Here is a 20,755-nt window from a genome sequence, read left to right as displayed (position 1 = left end):
AGCTGTCAGTACACGTGTCGATATGTGATTGGTTTGCGACTCACATGGAAATTTCGGGAGCGTTTAGATACCTAATTTTGAGTAGTGCGTTATGGAAAGTTACTTTTGATTTGGACGTGTTTAGTGGAACGAAACGGCTCTTTCAGATTTATTAGATATGTATAACGATTAGTTGTTAGTTATTATTATTATTATTATTATATTTATTAGATTGATTTTCTTTAATATATATTTGGATTTTGTTTAATTAATTAATTATTTATTATAATTCTTACGAAGAAGTTTGATTTTTTAAATACCTTATATAACAGATTTACGTAAGTATGAATAGATTTGTAACTAATTATAGATTTGTGTGTATTCTCTTTATTTTTTAATTTTAATTTTTATTTAAATAATATTTTGATATAAAATTTTATTATAAGTTGTATAGTTTTTGTGATAGTAAGAGTTAAGAATAATAAAAAAAAGGAAAGGAATAAACTTTTGAAATTTATCAAAATAACTATCACTAATGATTTTTATTTTTATTTTTTTGTAGTACTGGCCAATTTTAAAAAAAAACATTAATCTTCTGAATGATTTTTTTTTTTTTTTCAAAAAATTAATTTTTTATTTAACACAAATTTAGTTGTGTTTGTTTAGGTTTGAATTATTTTATTGAAAAGACAAGTTTATAGTTAAACTTGTTAGTTGTTGCTCAATGCACGCTATGTTTGGATTCATCTATTTATTATTCCCTCCGTCCCAAACAAGATGCAACATTTATGTTTGACACGAGTTTTTAGGTAAATAGTATTAAGTATAATTAATTATTTTCTATTTTGAAAATGTTGCAAGGTGTTTGAGACATCAATGTTGCAAAGGTGTTTGAGACAGATGGAGTAATATTTATTGGATTTAATAAAAGTGAACACACCCTTTCTCAAAATTTCTCAATCCAATTAATAATTTATTTATTTATTTATTTATTTTTATGACGTAAGAACCGCAACAATAATTTTTTAACTACTTGGTGTGTTGTTTATGAAGTCTATTGTTCTTTATGGTGGGGTTAATTAAGTTATCACAATGTAATGATGTTGATGTGTACATAAAAATATTTGTTGTTTAGTTTGTATATTGTACTATATTGTTTGAATAAACTTATTATGCTAAATTATGTGCTTTGTTTTTTTATCATATTAATTTTTTTTTAAATAACATGACAATTTGTAGCCACTACTCGGTCGAATTTAATGATATGCAAATTAAGTTCTACAAAATAAGTCACACTAGAAAAACTATGTGTTATAGGTGAATCTCGAAGTGCCGGTGTTGGTGTCGGTATCGGGGACATTGAAATGTTTGATTTTATTTAATTGTTATAGGAAGTAATTAAATTCATACAATTTTTTGTGGCATCTATAGATCGCTAGTGATTGATTGTGTATTGTTTATTACTCTATTTGTTATTCAAATTTATGCCTTCCAATTATGCCGATTTTTTTTTTGGTTGTTGTTTCAAAAATTATCCGCATTGTTTTAGTAAAAAACTACTATTTTTCTACTATTTCTTTATTATAAAATATGAAAAGTTTCTTATTTTTATCATATTTTTTAAAAATTCACTCTCAGTCAAATAAACATATATATCAATGAAAAAGAAAGTATAAGCTTATCAAGAAATATTATTGGAGTTAGTTACATAATCTTTGTATACCAACTTGAGTTAATGATTCCTCAAATATCTACTTTAAATTATGAAACTCACAACTTCTTATGATATAGGTTCTTTATCTTGTCATCAAATTTAATATTTATAAAGGTCGGTTGAGATATTATAAGATTGAATTTATTGCGATGATATGCTATATGATTATTTCCCACGTCTTAAAATAAAAGTCGCATTATATAAATCATATTTGCAGCGAATGACATCTAAGATATATTTACCAAAATATACAATACCTCTTTATTTGTTTTACTTTATTAATATGAAATGTCACATTATGTGAAAGTAACAAATGGATTGCCAATATTTCAATGCTAGCGACGGTGTATTCTTACATCATTAAAATGAAAAATGAGTTGCAAACATTTCAATATTAGTCATTAATGTCATCTGGTTTTACTTTTAAAATTTCATATGGATCCATCTCAATTGAAATAAAATTTTGGTGTCGTGTAGAAATTTAAATTTCTTATTTCATTTTTCTTGATCAAAAAATTAAGCACTGGAATAAGGATACAATGGAGAAAAATCATGCTTTGTTTATTATATCCATCTTCAGCGCATCCACACAAGAAGGCAAGAGCAAAACACAAAAGTATTCATCAGGAAAAAATGAATGTAATTCCAATATTTATGTTAGTTAGCTTGTTGCAAAACATCAAGCAACTTCATTGATTGAGCAAGCTTCTCAAAATCCCGTAAAATGTATATAAAAAAAACAACAACAAGAGAGAAAAAGAGAGAGAGTAGGTATGTCAACAGCCAGTTGGGGATGGGTTCTGTAGGTCCCGGGACCTTTCGAGCTATAAAATATTAGGTTTTAGGATCTGCCTTGCTTAAGTCCGACCCTAGAATCCGCCCCGCCTTAGACTCTTCGGATTCTGGGTCAACTCGAAAAACTTTTTTATAAAAAAATTATATATATAATTTATTTAATAATTTAATACTTAAAAAAAGTAAATGTTAAAGCGCTAAAAAAATATTAATTTTAAAAACAAGAATAATCAAATATTTACGGTGATTTGCAGTGATGATGACCGGAGACAAAATTTTACAAGAATAATCAAATATAACAGTAATAAAAGAATTGAGGACAAAATAAATAGAAAGATAAATTTAATTTTAAAAAAAATTCGTATCTAGTGTAACTAGTGAGTAAAAAACTAAAGAAAAAAGAAACCCGAGTCGATATACGCAGTTTGGGGGAGTGAGAAATCAAGGCGTTCAGTTTGGACTTGCAAAAGAATTACGAAGAAGTCCTGTCCTGTCCTGTCGTCTCTTACGCGACGGGATCGGTGGTCAATCCATTAGTTAAGGATTTTCGATTCTGTCTCTGCTTTCTGTAAGCCCTAACCACCATGGGAGATTCAGATTCTAGTCGACGCTCTGTTCATCACGCCCTGGGCGGTGGTGCCGGTACGATTAGTACACCTTTACTTTTCAGATTGTAATTGCTTTTCTTTTATTTTCTGCGAGATCATCAATCGATCGATGATAAATCTATTGGTTGACTCTTCGGGGACTAGGTTTGGCCTCTGTATTCATTTGTATTCAGCTTCACCTCTATGGAATTTTCCTTCTTGCGATGCAGTTGCTGATATATTATTGTGGAAGAAATGGTATCCAAGCGCGGCTCTTCTCGTGGGTTCAACTGCCCTGTGGTTCCTCTTAGAGGTCGCTGGATACAATCTACTATCTTTTATATCGAATGTTCTGCTGTTGCTCGTGGTTATCTTGTTTTGTTGGGCTAAATCTGCATCACTTCTAAATAGGTATATATATATGATTTGGTTTGCCTGGATTTTTGTGTCTACTTTAACGAGTTTATACTATTGGAATAGTTAATTTCTTGCTTTATTTCGTTGTTGGAGATGACTTGATATCCTTTTTGGAAAGTATTATGGTATGCGGGCTAGAATAGGAAAGATAATTTGTTTTCATGAGAATATGAATATGGATAATCTAATTATCGTATCTTGATTACCAGTCAGATGCTGAAAATGTATATGCAGAAACACTTAGGATTGGATTCTTCCTTTAGGACACTCAAAAATGAATATGTCACTATTGACAAAATGTATAGTTGTCACACTTCCTAGAAGATGTTATTTCACTTAAATACTTGAAACTGAGTAATGGCTTGACTCGGATTTGAACTTCAACTGTACTTGTGTCAAATTATATGATTATTCAACATAAATTGTAAATATGTCACTTGAACTTGAACGCCCAATAAATACTTAAAATAGTTATCGTGATTTGAACTTGAACTCCCAATAACTATTGTAAATCGTTATCATGATTTGAACTAGAACTCGCAAGAAATATTGTAAGTAGTTATCATTTTGACAAAATACAGAGTTATTATACTTCCTAGAAGATGTCAGTCACTTAAATTCTTGAAACTCAGGAACGGCCTTACTTGAGTTTGAACTTGGATTTGAATTCGAACTGTACTTGTGTCAAACTATAAATACTTCCTTTTGGCCAGAATTCTTGAACTTGAACTTGCAATAAATACTTTAAATAGTTATCATGATTTGAACTTGAACTCACATCAAATATTCTAAATAGTTATCATTTTGACAAAATACAAAGTTGTCATACTTCCTAGAAGATGTCATTTACTTCAATTCTTGAAACTGAGGAATGGCCTGACTTGAGTTTGAGCTAGGATCTGAACTTGAACTGGACTTGGTCAAACTATATGATTATTCAACATATATTGTAAATATGTCACTTGAACTTGAACTTGCAATACATACTATAAATAGTTTTCATGATTTGAACTTGAACTTGCATCAAATATATCACTTTTAGTTTTGACAGATACATAGTTATAATACTTCCTAGAAGATGTTATTCACCTAAATTCTTGAAACTAAGTAACAGCCTGACTTGATTTTGAAGTTGAATTGCACTTGGGTCAAATTATATGATTATTCAACATATATTGATGCCCCTACTTACTTGATTTTAATTGTTGGATGTAGAAAATAGCATGGGCTTAAATTTGGGTGGTGTAGGATGATTGAGAATATGCCATCCATTTTTAAGCACTATTTTATTTGCAGTTGCTTGGGTGAGTCATCAAAGCTTTAATAATAGGAACTGTTTCTTTTAATTTAGACCTTTGCCCCCTCTCCCCAATCTCGAGCTTTCCGAAGCCACTGTTGCAAAGGCTGCTGATGAGATGCGAGTTCAGGTTAATTATGCCTTATCAGTTGCACATGACATTGCAATTGGTGGAAATTTGAAACTCTTTACACAGGTGCCTCTCCTTTCCAGTTAATGACTTGCATATTGATCTTGATTATACCTCTACTTGAACAATACTCTATCACTGTGCCTGGTCCTCAATGCTTTTGTTATAGGTTACTATAGGCTTGTGGGTTGTTTCCTACGTTGGCAGTTTCTTCAATTTTATTTCACTGGTGTATTTCTGTAAGTCTTTTATTTTATTTTATTTTAATATTATTATTATTATTATTATTTCACTTCTGTTTCAGTAATTTTCTGACGTTTGTTCATTTTTTATTTTTTTTAATAACAGGTACTCTTCTTAGTTTATCAGTGCCAGTGTTGTATGACCGCTACCAAAAAACAATTGATGAAAAGCTGGGTTTTGTGTGCAATATAGCTGCAGAACAATGCCATAAAATCGATAATAAGATACTGCAAAAGATTCCTTTATTTTCAAATGACAAGAAGATCCAGTAGATGCGATGTATTCTCTCATCTCCCTCTCGCAGTCTATGAATATTCATATATGTGTGTGACTATATATGTTCCATTGCAATATGTGACTCCCGCCTGATTAGACACTTCATCTGCTTGCCTAAAAATGTCGTTACGGTAACTAATGCTTCAAATATGCATGCTCTTGAAGTTTATAATGCGGGAAAATATCAATTGTGGAAATTTGAAGGCCTTCATATATCTACAATGTGCTTTAGTTTATTAATAGGATTCTAACATCACTGCTGTGGGACACAGAAGCAGTAGATTAGATCTGATCCTGAGGCCCACAGTGTATTCTCATTAGGCCAAAAATGAAATTAAAAGTCGAATCTGAACAAGAAATAAGAGAACTTAGTCGCCGTATATTAATTTCATACTTGGAAGACGATTCTCCTCTTTGCCATAATCTTATTTCTGCAAACTTGTTGGAGGTTAACTCAGCCAAAATGTTGTTAGGATGGAAAATTCAGTTTGGGTATGACAGTCGATTTCTAGCTTTCTATCTATAATTCTAAGGCATCTAAACTTATCAATTTATGTCAATACATTTAGCTTCTTGTTTCTTTCCTCGCCTACACATTTCCACATTCTTGCAATGTAAGCTTAGATTTCAAGTACGCTTTTTTCAAATATTCAAGGGAGCGGTTGTGCTGTTCTTCTCAACCTGTGTATTATCTTTGTCTTAAAGTTTAATCTTCTTATGTTTTTTGTTCTTCACAGGCTCTTTTATCTGCTCGCTTAGCCGTATCCCTCTCGATATCTGTTGGTTGAATCACTTCTTACTTTAGAGAAGATTTGTAAGTCACTTCATTGGGTTGTTGGATTCATTTCCAACTTATTTTCTTTGCCAATTTTGTGGATTTTTTTTTTTTTTTAATGCACACTGAATTTTCTGTATAGATAACCCGGGATTGGTGGTGTAATTTTTTTTGGGTGAAAATTGACAGGAAAAATGAGATGTGTCTTTAAACTTATATATTGATTTTGATGTATATCTTTACTATCTATATTTTAGGATGATTTTAATAAAAACAGACAACTATGAAATGAAATTGCCATGAACTTAACTGCTTAGGGAAAATGGACAGTAAATTAGAAGTTTCACAGTTTATGATAGCTACTACTTAAATAAGAGTTGTTACGGTGCTTGCTGATTTTCCCGATCAGCACCGATACAAGTTACAGACAGCACATGTTGTTTGTTGTGTGAAATAATAACATTTGTTTTTTATACTTGTTTTATTTTTTGTTTTTAATGTGCTTAAACAATTTTGTATAGAAATAATTTTTGGTATACGGCTCTATAGGTAGATAGCGGAACCTGCTGCTGCAGATTTTTACGTCGTAAACAAACAAAGAAAAAAAAAAGTAGATGACGAAAATAAAATCACTTCGGATTTGTTTGTTTAGTCTTTTAATTTGAATTTATTTTTTATGTGAGGTATAATAAATTATATTTATAATATAAAAAATAATATTTTATATTAATATTATATTAATTATAATATTTATTTAACTAAAATCTTTTTAAATTTTAGAACATTTTTAAAATCAAAATTAAATTCTCTTTCCACTTCTAATGTATTTATTTTTTCACTTTAGCATGTCTAATCTTAGAGGGCCATCGGTAGCAGAGAACATATAGCAGAAAAAATGAATTCAGTATATAATGAAAGATCAATCAAGAATTAATAAAGCAATAGAGAATTTTAATCCATGAAAAATTAGAGAGTTTTAACAGAACGAGAATCCATCAAAAAATATTTTTCCAACTTTTTTGTTTGAATAATAAATTAGATATAACCACATTACATTTAGATTATAGTGTAATTTTTTAGAAAATAGTAAAAATTAAATACTTGAATAATAAATAAATATAATATTTTGTAAAACTAAAATAATATAAATTAGAAAAAATAATAAAAAATTAAAAAAATATATATATATATTCTGCATTAATATTCAAATGAAAAATGATTTAATTTTTAACCAAACAAAAAAAATGAGGTTATTTCCATTTTCATATTCTCATTTTTTTATACCAAACACTGAATTCATTTTTTTAAATAATTTTATTTTTTATCTTAATAAAAAACACTATACTTTATAGTATAATATTATAAAAAAAATATCATTAAAAATAAATAAATTTAAAGTTCCATTTACAGTGTTCATATTTTCAGTTCGATCTATTCCACTTATTCAATCGCTTTGTTTATTTAGAAAATAATTATATATTAATTCAACGGTAATTTATAATTTTTTAAAAATTTTAATAAGACAAATGAGTTATCCTGTTAATCAGAAATAATTTTATTATATAATAATTATTTTCACTAATACATTTAATTATTTATTAATTATATTCTTTCTAAATTCAAATGACTATAGTAAAAGAGACACCGGTAGTTCAAGACAGTATTTTTTTTGAACTAAAAAATATTAATTTAATATTATTTTTATTATAAGATATTTATTTTAATTAATACATTCATAATTTTTTACTAATTATATCACATCTAAATTTCTACGGTAAAAGAGACACAGTAGCTCGGAAAGATAATTCTCTTCAAAAAAATGTATTTAAATTTTTTTTTTATAGAAGAACAAAGTCATATATCTAATCATATTCTAAATTTAATATTTATTTACAATAAATATTACAATTTTTATTACATTCTCTATTATTTGTTTATTACTAACTAAATTAAATAAATATGCCAATTTTTCTGAATGGAGTCAGTGAATATTAAATAATTTGTATGTAAACAAAGTAACAAACCCCTAATTTTAAAATAAATTCCATATTTGTAAATTCTAGCCAAATACAGCGTAGTTAATCCTAGAAACTACGGGGGCCCGAGGACCGAGTAGATCCACGCAATTGATCCTGCATAATAGACGGTATACATTTTTCTGGTCTTAAAATCCCGGAGCTTCACAAAACTCGCAACATCTAATGCCTATAAATGGTATAAAAGCCAGGTTTAATTCCTACCTACCTTGCTCCCCCAACCCCACAGATCCTCTCCCGGCGAAATATTCTGCTCCGATCACTCTCGAATACTGTCTCAGCGATGGCGGCCTCAGCTTCCTTCGCCGGCGTTAAATCGTCAACCACCGTCTCAGGTATTCGCCGCCGGCAGCCTCTTTCCACCGTATTCGGCGTCAATACCCTGTCCGTCCGCCACAATCGCGACCAAACGCGCCGCTTCGTCGTCCTCGCAATGGACGCGAAGCCTACGATTCTCGTCGCCGAAAAGCTTGGCGAGGCCGGGGTGGATCTCCTGAAAGAGTTCGCGAATGTCGATTGCTCGTATGACCTCACTCCGGAGGAGCTTTGCGAAAAGATCTCGCTCTGTGATGCGCTGATTGTGAGGAGTGGTACTAAAGTGAACCGCGAGGTGTTCCAATCGTCTACCGGACGGCTTAAGGTCGTCGGAAGGGCTGGAGTCGGGATTGATAACGTGGATCTGGCGGCCGCGACTGAGCACGGGTGTTTGGTCGTGAATGCGCCGACTGCAAATACCATCGCCGCCGCCGAGCATGGAATCGCGCTAATGACCGCCATGGCTAGGAACATTGTTCAAGCAGATGCATCAGTTAAAGATGGTTAGTTTATCCTGCTTACGTGATAACAAGAACGTTTTCTTCCGATATCATGTCACATTTCGGTCAATTTCTGTTTTATGCGTGGATTGGTGAACTTAGAATGCCATTTTCATCAAACCTACTTTATATTTATTTATTTCGATTGTAAATTTGACAGGTATGTAATATGGTGAATTGAATCTGGTTTGTCTTGGGATTTAAGGCGTTTTATATTGTTTTGTATTTGAATCTTTTGTAGTAGAAAACCATAGATGGATGCGATGTTTAGGAGAGACTACATTTAGGAGTAGAAATTATATTTGTTTTTGTTGGAGAAACTTCTTAGCATTGCATAGGAATGCTGAAATTACAAAGTGAACATGATGTGCTGTATCAGTTCCAGCTTTTGAATTTTATTAACATGAAAAGGTAGCTTATACAGTCTTTGGTATGAACTATAGAAAATGACATCAAGAATGGAATTGTTAAGAAAGGAATTCTAACATTTGGTAAAATACAGAGTTCATCTAAGAAATATAACAGAGAAATCTAGATGACGAGACGATGTGTTGCTGGGAGGATAAGCTAAATCGATAAATGTTGATGTGTTTAGTTGGTGATTATTTATTTTCATTTTGGTTTTTATTTTTTATTTGAATAGTGCTTTGAATGTTATGTTTTATGAAATGGAATAATATTTTTTATGAAAGGGTCATGAAAGTCAAGTATTAAAAAAATTGCTAAATGAACAAACTCACAGCGTTTCTCAAATTTTCAATTCTCAGTACATAGGGGAGAGAGATAAATTAGAGAAATAGAATCTCTATCATCATTTCTCCACACTCTAAATTCATGTAACCATAGTTTGTCTCCTTGAAATTCCATATGCATGTCAGCATGCTCCGTAAGAACCTGCATTACCATTTGATTTATGGTTTATCTTTTGTGGAAACTAAATCATTAACAAATTAGCATAGTGTTCTCATAATGTAATAATCTCTTGGGGTAAGATTGCATCTGAACCAGTTGGGGTTGCTAGAGTTTTGTTTTAATACAAGTGATGAGTTCTGAGGCAGTTATCGTCATTCTGTGAATTCAGGGGAATGGCTGAGGAGCAAATATGTTGGTGTGTCTCTTGTTGGCAAGACACTTGCAGTGATGGGGTTCGGGAAGGTTGGATCAGAGGTTGCAAGACGTGCCAAGGGTCTGGGTATGCATGTCATTGCACATGATCCCTATGCTGCAGCTGACCGTGCCCGTGCAGTAGGTGTTGAGCTTGTGAGCTTTGATGAAGCTATTACAACAGCTGACTTCATTTCTCTCCACATGCCACTTACTCCAGCAACAACGAAAATGCTAAACGACGAAACTTTTGCAAAGATGAAAAAGGGTGTCAGGATCATCAATGTCGCACGTGGAGGAGTTGTTGACGAAGATGCATTGGTGAAGGCACTTGATGCTGGCATCGTTGCACAGGTTCTTGTTCCGCTTCTTGAAAAATGAAAGGATCTATAATTTGAGAGAATCTTGTCCAAATTCACTGAAAATTCATAAATTTTATCCAAGTTATTCGTAACATTATTGCAGGCAGCGCTCGATGTTTTCGAAAAGGAGCCACCAGGTAAGGACAGCAAACTGGTACAGCATGAAAATGTGATTGTAACTCCACATCTTGGTGCCAGCACAATGGAAGCACAGGTAATTTTTGCCGAATTATGCTCTTCCCCTGTTCATATACATTCGACAATTCTCATTTTATGCTGCCATTTTTATCGGATGTGCATTCAGGAAGGGGTGGCTATTGAAATCGCCGAAGCTGTTGTCGGAGCATTGAAGGGAGAGCTCGCTTCTACTTCAGTTAATGCACCCATGGTTCCTGCTCAGGTTCATGATCTCTGTTTCCTTTTAGCCCATTCTTTATATTTCGATTCTGTTATTCAGAACATTATGATCAATTTTTTTTTTTTTTTTTTTTCCGGGTTTTATATTATTAATACAGGTTCTTAATGAGCTGAAGCCTTTTGTATCTCTTTCCGAGAAACTCGGTAGACTTGCAGTCCAACTAGTATCAGGTGGGAACGGCGTAAACACCGTGAAAGTCAAATACACATCCGCCAGATCTCCAGACGATCTCGACACAAGGATACTCCGCGCCATGATCATCAAGGGTCTACTCGAGCCAATCTCAAGTGACTTCGTGAACTTGGTCAATGCTGATTACACTGCAAAACAACGAGGTCTCCGCATCCGTGAAGAACGAACTCCCGTGAGTGGCTCACCGGAAAGCCCACTGGCGTCGATCCAGGTCACAATTCCAAATGTAGGATCCAAATTCGCAAGCGCTCTTGATGAAGACTCGGGAGAGATCACGGTGGAGGGCCGGGTTAGAGATGGAGTCCCGCATTTGACAAAGGTAGGATCTTTCGAAGTTGACGTGAGCCTGGAAGGCAGTATTATACTGTGCAGGCAAGTCGACCAGCCCGGAATGATAGGTAAAGTAGGCAGCATTCTTGCTAATGGCGGCGTGAACGTTAGTTTTATGAGTGTCGGGAGACTAGCTCCGAGGACGCACGCTGTGATGACGATTGGAGTCGATGAGGAACCGAGCAACGAGACACTGAATAGTATCGGGGAGATTCCTGCGGTCGAGGAGATTGTTTACGTCAAGCTGTAACGCGGTAACTCGTCGTCGCTATTTTCTTGATTTTGACATGCTTTTGCTAGCATTCTTGGCATCTTTGGCCCTCGGGAATAAGCATTTTTGACATGCCCTTTTGAAGGCATTGTGTTTTTTTGCCATTTTGTTAGATCCTTTCTCTGTGTATCGAATAATTTTGAATAATCTTGATTTACTCATATATAGAAAGGAAAGGCTTTGTTTATAGGCAGAGTATTGGCTACGTACTTTTGGGAAAGTATAGGAAAAGTGTGCTTGATCAAGGTGTACGTGCAATTATTACTAAATGGGCCCTACAATGAATTCAGGCCCAATTAGATAATGGGCTTTTAGGCCCACCATAGCCTCACCATAAAAACCCTAGATTGTACCCTGTAATGGAAAAAACTCCTTTGCTGAGAGGAGAGGAGAGCAGAGTTGAATTTGAAAATGGAGGGCGTGTCGTACCAGCGATTCCCCAAAATTAAAATTCGAACGGTGAAGGATGATTTCATGAAGTTCGAGCTGCGTGAAACTGATGCCAGCATCGCTAATGCGCTTCGGCGTGTGATGATTGCGGAAGTTCCTACAATTGCCATCGATTTGGTGGAAATCGAGGTGAATTCGTCTGTCCTTAACGACGAGTTCATTGCGCACCGGCTCGGCCTCATTCCACTCACCAGCGAGAGAGCCATGAGCATGCGCTTCTCCCGAGACTGCGACGCGTGCGACGGAGATGGCCAGTGCGAGTATTGCTCCGTCGAGTTCCATCTGCGCGCCAAATGTATCAATGACCAGACGCTGGATGTGACCTCCAAGGACCTGATTGGCTCCGATTCTACCGTTCTTCCAGTTGATTTTTCCGATTCCTCGACCGGCGATGGCTCAGAAAACAGGTGACCTTTCCTTTTGTAATTTACTTTTGGGTATACTCATATGCGCGCTAGTCAATGGATTTTGCTTGAAATGCTGTGCTTGTGATGAATGTGGACTGACATTTTATCTTCGGGGATTATGGATTTAAGATGTAGGGAATCGAAGCTTAGGAGTTCTGTAATATACCTCTATGTAAAATAAATGTTATAATGACAATGCTTTAACAATCAGATTGCACTATATATATATATATATATATAAGTGAGGATCCTTGTTATCTAGTGAAACGAGTTGTAAGTATTAAAGCAAAAAGCTCTAGGTGGAATTTGGCAGAATTCATCTGAATCATGTATTGTGAAACATTGCGATGCTTTTGCATTGTAGTGATGGGTTAATGGGAGCGTTCTCTTATGTATTTCATGTGTCTAGCTAGTGCAGATTCTGATCGATTGACTACTTCCATAGAGGGGTTTGTAGAACTCAACTAAACTGAACCAAACTGTTGGATAATCAAGACCAGTTTATATGTTTGTGAATACCCATCATTTCTTAGCATCAATTGACTATCTATGATTTAGCATGACTCGCTGTAATGCTTGATTCATTTTTATCTGCAATTGAATGTGGTGTTCTTTGTTGTTTGTTTGTTTTTAGTTGCATGTATGAATAATATGACTGAGCTTTCTCATGATGCAGGGGAATTATTATTGTGAAGCTGCGCCGTGGTCAGGAGCTGATTTTAAGAGCCATAGCTCGCAAAGGAATAGGCAAGGATCATGCCAAATGGTCTCCTGCCGCAACTGTCACTTTTATGTATGAGCCTGATATTTATATCAATGAAGAGTTGATGGAGACTTTAACCCTCGAGGAGAAAAAGGAGTTTGTTGAAAGCAGCCCCACAAAAGTGTTCGACATAAATCCAAACACTCATCAGGTTGATATTTATCTCAGTACCATGTTTTTGACATTAATGCAAACGAGTATCTTTTGAGCCGGTTCTTATGAGTATAGAATCCTCATGGCTTGTTACTAATGCTATGAGGCTGCCAGCTACAATTACTTTCTGTTTCCAATTGTTAGATATGATATGTCAGTGCTCAACTGAAAACTTACCAAAGAAAACATTTTGTTAGGGAAATTGATAAAAGATAGGGACCATGTTTTGTTTATGGTTTGGGATGCCCATAGTTCCTCCATTTATGTTCGACCTCTTTAGTGTAAAGTTCCTCGGTAGTGTCAGGTATTGAATACACAGTGTGTATCTAAAAATTTGTGTGAGAATGTGAGAAGCCTTGTAGAACAACTGGCCAAAGATAACATTCTTTTCGGGAATTTGGTATTATTCTCTAATGATGAAAATACATCCCTGGAAATATTTCAAATCCCTCCAACTGAATTCTAATACCGTAGGGCAAGCGTAACCCAATGAGATCCGCATAGCTTGTTTCTGTATAGTTTTCTTAGTTATATTTTTTGTCGATCTGAATTTGACTCTCTACACAACATCACAATATCTTACTTCTCATTAGATTGCCCACTTTAGAATTTCAGTTACATAATTGGTTGATTACGTTTGAGGTCCATTCGTCAATGATGTGTGTTTCAGTGACCAAGTGTTCGAGGTTTCACATACCAGCTTGAAGTTAGAGGAGTCTATATCTATTATGACAATGTGAAACTAATTCTAATTCCGTTATCCATAATTCTCACCTCACCCAGGTTTACGTTTATGATGCTGAGGCGTATACGTATGACGATGAAGTTCTTAAGAAAGCTGATGCAATGGGGAAGCCCGGCCTCGTAACGATCCAAGCCAAAGAAGACAGCTTCATATTCACCGTAGAGACAACAGGTGCAATAAAAGCATCTCAGTTGTTCCTGAATGCCATAGAAGTTCTTAAACAGAAGCTGGATGCTGTTAGGCTGTCGGCAGACACAGTGGAGACTGACGAACAGTTTGGCGAGCTCGGGGCACACATGCGCGGAGGTTGATCTTTCTTCCTCGTGTTTCGACTGACTGAAAATGAAGTAACTAGTCGCGGTATGGAACATGATCCTAGGCTGTAATTATATGGGAGCTGTGTTTGATTTGATGGTACGGAGAAGCTCATTGTTTAAGCCGTCCGATTGCTATTTCGATCTTTTTGCAGGCAGGCTAATCTCATCTGGAATTGGTAATCTCTACAATTGTGTTTGAATTGGGGTGAGTGAATTTGATTAACAGCATTAGGCTAGCTGCTTGACTTGTTTTGAAATGAGTTTTTACAAATTGATGACATTCACTACAACAATAGATGATAAAAATATATGAAGTATATATGTATGTAAATGAAAATTGGTGATGTATGTACTGGGGTGGGGTGGGGTGGGGTGGGGTACCCCGTACCCAAATGTGAGGAAGGAGAGCGAGGAGATATGTATATTTATTTATTTATATAGATTCTTGATAAAATATTAAATGAAATGAAATGGAAGGAGGCATTAATTATTGGAGGTGTTATATTTATGAAAGGTGTTGCCCATCTCTGCCATTGCCATACCCTTTAATACAATTACTAGTACTCTATTTACTTACATTCTTCAATCAAAACATAATATTTACACTTAGACAGTGGTGTAACATTTTTACAAGTGTATTTTAACAACCTTGTATTTGCGTTGTATGTACACATTGACCAAACAAAAATCAACCGACATAAACAAAAATCCTCAGATGAATTAATAATAATAATAATAATTCAATAATGTGATAGATACGTGGGAACGCACGCGCACGCCCACCGACACTATTTGTAAATGTTGAATCAATATGAGGTGTCAGCCGTCGGTTGAGTTATTAGGTTTTGTTTTTCTATTTTTATTTTTTATTTTGGTTTATTGCATATATTTTATATGTATTTTTTCAAAAGTATATGTATTGTTTTTCCAAGTATAAAACATGAAATTAAATTATTGTACAAATTAAAATATAAACACAGATCAAACACTCCTTTAGATTCCAGGGACACGGTCACGGATGAATTTCCTCTCCATTTGTCCTTTTTTAATTGATTCTCAATTCTACTTCTTCTTTTATTTATTTATTTATTTATTTTAAAGTAGCATCTAAATTATTGCTGTACGGACGCACTGCCGCCCTAATCCCTATATATATATATATATATGCTTTGCTAGCTAACTAGGTAGACAAAAGATTTAATATTTAATGTGATATTTATAAAAAAAAAATATATTATTTATGCCCGATTTTGAAGGTCTCATTTATTTTATTTTTAAATATTAATTATTATATGAAAATATAATACAAATTAAAGAAAAATAAAAAAAATACTTATGATAGTGTCTTATAATAAAATTTATACAAAAAATTATACAAATATAAAAATATTTTTAATATGAAATATAATTATGCAAAAGGTGAATGAGACCTTAGAGCGGAACGGAGGGAGTATTTAATATGGTATTTTATTTTTAAAAATACTGTAAGTAAGTAATATAAAAAAAAATTAAAAGTATTTGTAGAAATACTATTGTTGCTCACATGATAATGAATCTAAAATTGTACTATTTGATACACTCTTTCAATGTCATTAAATAAGGTTTATTAATCAGTGTTTTATTAAATGTAATTGTTATTATTATAGGAAAGCTGAATGAGTGTATAGTAATATTAGTGTGTTTGGTTGATAATTTGTTTTTTTAATTTTAATTTTTTATAGTTTAAATACGAATATTTTGTAAAAAAAGCATAATGTATTTGAAAAAATGACCAAAAATGAATAAAAAGTACTATCATTAAATGGTACTTTTTTACACTTGCTTTTTCATATATCCAAACACATAAATTACTATTCCACAGTACATCCATACATACAGTTGAGAAACGAATTAATCCACACAGATTCTCAAAATGAGAATTTAAAAACCAAACCCTAAACCTCAAATTGTTGATTTTCCAGATGACTCTAAATTCGAACAAAATCCCATTTCATAATTATCATTATTATTATTATTATTATTATTTATGAGAAAATGTGCTAATGAATCTTTAATCTCTACCAAATTTTGGGGGCACAGAAATTCTTGGCTGCACACTTTCTCCACTTCCCTCTCAATTTGGTGGACGAAGACGTGCGTCCCACGCGCCGCTCTTCTGGTCCGCGCCAGAACCCCCGCCGTGAAAATCGCCGCCATCCGCCCCGGCGCCTCCGCCGCGTACCCCGGCGGACCGTCCACCAGAATCACGTCCCACGCCAGGTCGTACACGTGGTTGGGGAGATCGTTAATGGCTAATCTGCAATCGGAAAACAGGAGGTTCTGCACCGGCCGGCACTCCTTCCTCGCCTCCCGCCGGTAGTGATCCATCAGCTCCGGCAGCTCTCTCACCTTCGTCGCGAATTGCACGTCGTACGCCTCGATCCACGGCTGGACCTCCTCCATCTTCGAGATTTGGTACGAATTCTCGCCGACGAACACCGTCCGGCCGCCGCCTCCGCCGCCGCCTCTGTGGTGGTTCAGCGCGTGCCAGAGTAGGGTTTCGTGCGTCAGACCGAAGACGAGGAGGTTGCACGGGGCGGCGCAGCGCCGGAGCACAGATGCGACGGATTTTATCTCCGCCGGAGACATGCGTCCGGAGGTCGCCGCCGTGGAGTTTTCGATTGCGTAGTGGATCAGCGCATCGGCGAGCGGTTGCGGCAGCCGAGAGGCGGCGGCTCCGCCGCTTGAATCGGCGGCGGAGGCGGTGGAAAACTCCTTAGTGGTGACGAGAGTGAAGACGAAAGTGAATATGAAGAAGAGTACGAAAACCACCAGCCAGGCGCGGTGGCCGGCGCCGGCGCCGGCGGCCTTCTGTACGGAAGGGTGGAACACGATGAACTTGGTGGTGGTCTTCATAACAGAGTGCAGGAAGCTTTAGAAATATATATATATATATATATAATGAAAAGAAAAAAATTTGAAAATGATTTTTTCAAATTTCAATTTCAAAGTTCACATGGAGGAGAGACATGTGATTTTATAACTTAATAATAATTCAGATATTTATTACTCCTACTATTATTATTATTATTATTATTACAATATATGCTTTTTTAAATATTTATTAATAAATGATGACAAGATTGCATTGGGAATAGTGTATTTTTTAATTTTTTTTTAATAAAATTCATAATTATACTTAGACGAATTATATCTAACAGGTAAATTTGGAGATATTGGAGTTTAAACTTATCACACCACCAAGTCATTCGGAGACTTCTTTTTTTGTCCCTTTTAAATAATTGACAGTAAAAGATAAATAGGATTCGAAAATTTAAATTCGATATAAGAAAATCATATTTAAACTTTAAAAAATAAGTTTCAAAATTTTTTGGACTATCCGACTCCGGCACAATGATGAACAAGATTGAGTCCGACCCTTTAAATATATTTTAAAATAAATAATTTTATAAAATACATTAATTACTAAATACTAATATAATAAATGTATAATCTAATAATTTAGTTCCTGTCTTACTAAATTAGATAATGAATTCAATTCTCACATCCTACAACAAGCAAATACAGACAATAGCTATGTACTATACTATACTACTCCTTCCATCTCACATACATACATACGAGGTAATATTTACTTTTTTCGTTCTAAAATTTAGGTAAATAATATTAAATAAAATAAATTGTGAATTAAGTGATAAGAGAAGATAAAATTGTACTTTTTTTATTTTTTATTTTTTATTTTTTTGAGTAATGAAATGAGATGAATTGTAATTAATTACTCCATTTATCGTGCAAACGTGTGTTTATTTGATCGGATACAAATTTTAATAAAAGTGAGTAATAATTGTTAATTTTTCGTAAAAAACAGTACAAACGTGGAATAATTTTTTACTTAAAATAAAAATGAGAATATTTTTTTTTTATAACAACAGAGAAAATAAGTATAAATTTAAATGACAAAGGAGTATTATTTTATTTTATAAATATTGCAAAATATGTGAGATAGACAAAATAAAAAATATTGTAAAATATTTGTGATGAAGAAATAAGCCATTACAATTTATTGAATGAAACTACTCAGCAACTACTCCCATTATATATATATATATATAAGTATTTCTTTTTAAAAAAATTGTACTACAAATGAAACTATATTACTTCTTTATTTTAATATAATTTAAATCGAAACCTTTTTATCCGCTAATAGATTATAAACAAACTTTAATGATGAATCTTTAACTTTAGACACAAAAAATAAATAAAGATAAAAATGAATTCCTAAATTTTTGTCTATGATGGCCTAAATTTTTGTCTATGATGGGAAAAAAAGGTATGAAGCCCATCACCACAACTACCTTTATTATTTGAAAAAACAAAAGTCAGTAATGGTGGGTCTGTTTGGTCGCGTTTTAGAAAGAACAATAATTTATTTACTTATTTTTGCCTCAAATACAGCCCATCCAAACACATTTTTGTATAAAATACTCCATTCGTCATCCAATTGTGTGTCCATTTGATCGGACACGAGTTTTAAGAAAAATATATAATAATAGAAATTTTTATTTTTATTTTTTGAAAAAAAAATGATTTTTTTTACTAAAAAAAGAAACGAGAATAAATTTGAATGAAAGTGAGAATAGATTTGAACAATGGAAGGAGTATTAAATATCAAATCCAATATTTTATTTAAAATCTTATTATTTCAACAAATAAAGTACATATCCAGCTTATTGGACTATGTGTCATTACACAAATAATAGAAGTGGCCAGCCCAAGTTTAATATAAAAGGCCCAATCCTCATTTATGGTTGCCTTTATATGACAGATTTTTACTATTCTCTCTAAAAAAAATCACATCTAATAATTATTATTTTTTATTATACTACAAATTTATTTTACATTCAAAATATCACATCAAATAATTATTCAAATTAAATTTTTTACTGTTAAAAAATCTAAACCTAAAAACCAAAGCACATAAGCAAACACGCCTTAGTTTTTTATCACTTAAAAATAGACCTCCTAACAGAGATGAATTGAATTGAAATTTAAATTTTTGAGCTTCGTTTGTTAAGGTTCAAAACACACGGACAAAATTTGAAGACGTTGTGGGTTTGAACTCATGATTTCACTATCTGACCATCTCTTATAAAACAACTGAATTGTGTAATTTCTCATATTTTATCGGCATATACATATAGAAAAAAAAATATATATATATATCTATAATATAATTATATACTCTATGTTTTAAAATTTTGCTAGTATTTTTAATTTGGATGTTTCAAATATTTGCAAATTTTATTTGTTTACATGTGTTTTTTTTTCTTTTACCCATGTAAAAATAAATTATAGAAACATAAGTAGCAAAAAATAGAGATAAAAAATGAAAAAAAAATTGTACCATTAAAAAAAATTGTACAAAAAACAAACCAAACAAAAATAATGATTGGGATGTAAAAAATAGAAGTGAAATGAACTAAAATAATCTTAAATGGAGCTATACAAAATTCATCATAATATTGGATGGGATTCAAAATGGTCACATCTCATCCATATGTAATATGTTGTAAATTATGCCTGCACCCTTTCTCTACTAATTCTTTGGGTAGGTTTATTTTTTATTTTTAGATAAATGTATTTTTATGTTAGACTTATTTATGTATATAATTAATTTTTTAATGGAATAATATTATGAATATTGCATCATTGAAAGAAACAAAGGGTGTGTTTGTTTGAAATTTGGATTTTGAGTTGAGATTTGAATAGTAAAAATTTTGAATTAGAATAGTTGTGCAATGTAATATAAATAGATCTTGATGTGATGTTTTGAATGTAAAATTAATTTTTAATATATTATAAAAAAATAAAAAATAATTATTTAATTTGATATTTTTTTTTAAAAAATTTGGATTAACAGTAAATTTGAAGTAAAATCCCCGAACAAACACAAGTAGGCTTGCTTTTTGCCCCCTTTCCTTTATGTATAATCATTAACTTTCTTCATTCCCAATTTTTGTTATTATTTTTAATTTGAAATATTTCAATTTTTTTTTTTTTTTTTTATTTATTTATACAGTTTTTGTTTTCTTATCCTTTTAGAAATAACTTATAAAAAATATTGAATAACAAGTAAAGGAAAAGATATCCAAAAAGGAGTATTAATTAAAATATACTGC

General features: G+C 32.9%; 4 protein-coding genes across 4 annotated transcripts; 3 read left to right on the top strand and 1 right to left on the bottom strand.

The window, feature by feature from the left end:
• The first annotated feature begins 2,912 nt into the window (after positions 1 to 2,912).
• Positions 2,913 to 6,447, top strand: LOC127260836 (reticulon-like protein B11). Its single transcript, XM_051288801.1, has 6 exons — positions 2,913 to 3,130; positions 3,306 to 3,486; positions 4,844 to 4,985; positions 5,089 to 5,158; positions 5,268 to 5,441; positions 6,176 to 6,447. The coding sequence occupies exons 1-5, from the start codon at positions 3,073 to 3,075 to the stop codon at positions 5,432 to 5,434; spliced, it is 618 nt and encodes a 205-aa protein (XP_051144758.1). The 5' UTR covers positions 2,913 to 3,072; the 3' UTR covers positions 5,435 to 5,441; positions 6,176 to 6,447.
• Positions 6,448 to 8,459: 2,012 nt separating this feature from the next.
• On the top strand, positions 8,460 to 11,949 carry LOC127260834 (D-3-phosphoglycerate dehydrogenase 1, chloroplastic-like). The gene is made up of 5 exons (XM_051288799.1): positions 8,460 to 9,067; positions 10,146 to 10,522; positions 10,634 to 10,744; positions 10,835 to 10,930; positions 11,046 to 11,949. The coding sequence occupies exons 1-5, from the start codon at positions 8,533 to 8,535 to the stop codon at positions 11,718 to 11,720; spliced, it is 1,794 nt and encodes a 597-aa protein (XP_051144756.1). The 5' UTR covers positions 8,460 to 8,532; the 3' UTR covers positions 11,721 to 11,949.
• Positions 11,950 to 12,099: 150 nt separating this feature from the next.
• LOC127260835 (DNA-directed RNA polymerases II, IV and V subunit 3-like) lies at positions 12,100 to 14,756 on the top strand. Its single transcript, XM_051288800.1, has 3 exons — positions 12,100 to 12,598; positions 13,275 to 13,512; positions 14,298 to 14,756. The coding sequence occupies exons 1-3, from the start codon at positions 12,153 to 12,155 to the stop codon at positions 14,568 to 14,570; spliced, it is 957 nt and encodes a 318-aa protein (XP_051144757.1). The 5' UTR covers positions 12,100 to 12,152; the 3' UTR covers positions 14,571 to 14,756.
• Positions 14,757 to 16,353: 1,597 nt separating this feature from the next.
• LOC127260832 (protein IRX15-LIKE-like) lies at positions 16,354 to 17,542 on the bottom strand. Its single transcript, XM_051288798.1, has one exon. It carries the CDS (start codon positions 17,469 to 17,471, stop codon positions 16,518 to 16,520), a length of 954 nt encoding a protein of 317 aa, XP_051144755.1. The 5' UTR covers positions 17,472 to 17,542; the 3' UTR covers positions 16,354 to 16,517.
• Positions 17,543 to 20,755: the final 3,213 nt, after the last annotated feature.

The sequence above is a fragment of the Andrographis paniculata genome, unplaced genomic scaffold (assembly GCF_009805555.1).
Source record: "Andrographis paniculata isolate CXL003 unplaced genomic scaffold, ASM980555v1 Contig62END, whole genome shotgun sequence".
NCBI lineage: Eukaryota > Viridiplantae > Streptophyta > Magnoliopsida > Lamiales > Acanthaceae > Andrographis > Andrographis paniculata.
The sequence above is the reverse complement of the archived record's forward strand: the minus strand, read 5'-3'. Positions and strand labels throughout refer to the sequence as shown.

Excerpts from the sequence above, each read along its gene's own strand:
- LOC127260836 (XM_051288801.1), top strand. The coding sequence starts at position 3,073 with ATGGGAGATTCAGATTCTAGTCGACGCTCTGTTCATCACGCCCTGGGC. Across the intron at positions 3,131-3,305 it reads CGCCCTGGGCGGTGGTGCCG|TTGCTGATATATTATTGTGG; the intron begins GTACGATTAGTA and ends CTTGCGATGCAG. Across the intron at positions 4,986-5,088 it reads ATTTGAAACTCTTTACACAG|GTTACTATAGGCTTGTGGGT; the intron begins GTGCCTCTCCTT and ends CTTTTGTTATAG.
- LOC127260834 (XM_051288799.1), top strand. The coding sequence starts at position 8,533 with ATGGCGGCCTCAGCTTCCTTCGCCGGCGTTAAATCGTCAACCACCGTC. Across the intron at positions 9,068-10,145 it reads AGATGCATCAGTTAAAGATG|GGGAATGGCTGAGGAGCAAA; the intron begins GTTAGTTTATCC and ends CTGTGAATTCAG. Across the intron at positions 10,931-11,045 it reads CACCCATGGTTCCTGCTCAG|GTTCTTAATGAGCTGAAGCC; the intron begins GTTCATGATCTC and ends TTATTAATACAG.
- LOC127260835 (XM_051288800.1), top strand. The coding sequence starts at position 12,153 with ATGGAGGGCGTGTCGTACCAGCGATTCCCCAAAATTAAAATTCGAACG. Across the intron at positions 12,599-13,274 it reads GGCGATGGCTCAGAAAACAG|GGGAATTATTATTGTGAAGC; the intron begins GTGACCTTTCCT and ends CTCATGATGCAG. Across the intron at positions 13,513-14,297 it reads TAAATCCAAACACTCATCAG|GTTTACGTTTATGATGCTGA; the intron begins GTTGATATTTAT and ends CACCTCACCCAG.
- LOC127260832 (XM_051288798.1), bottom strand. The coding sequence starts at position 17,471 with ATGAAGACCACCACCAAGTTCATCGTGTTCCACCCTTCCGTACAGAAG.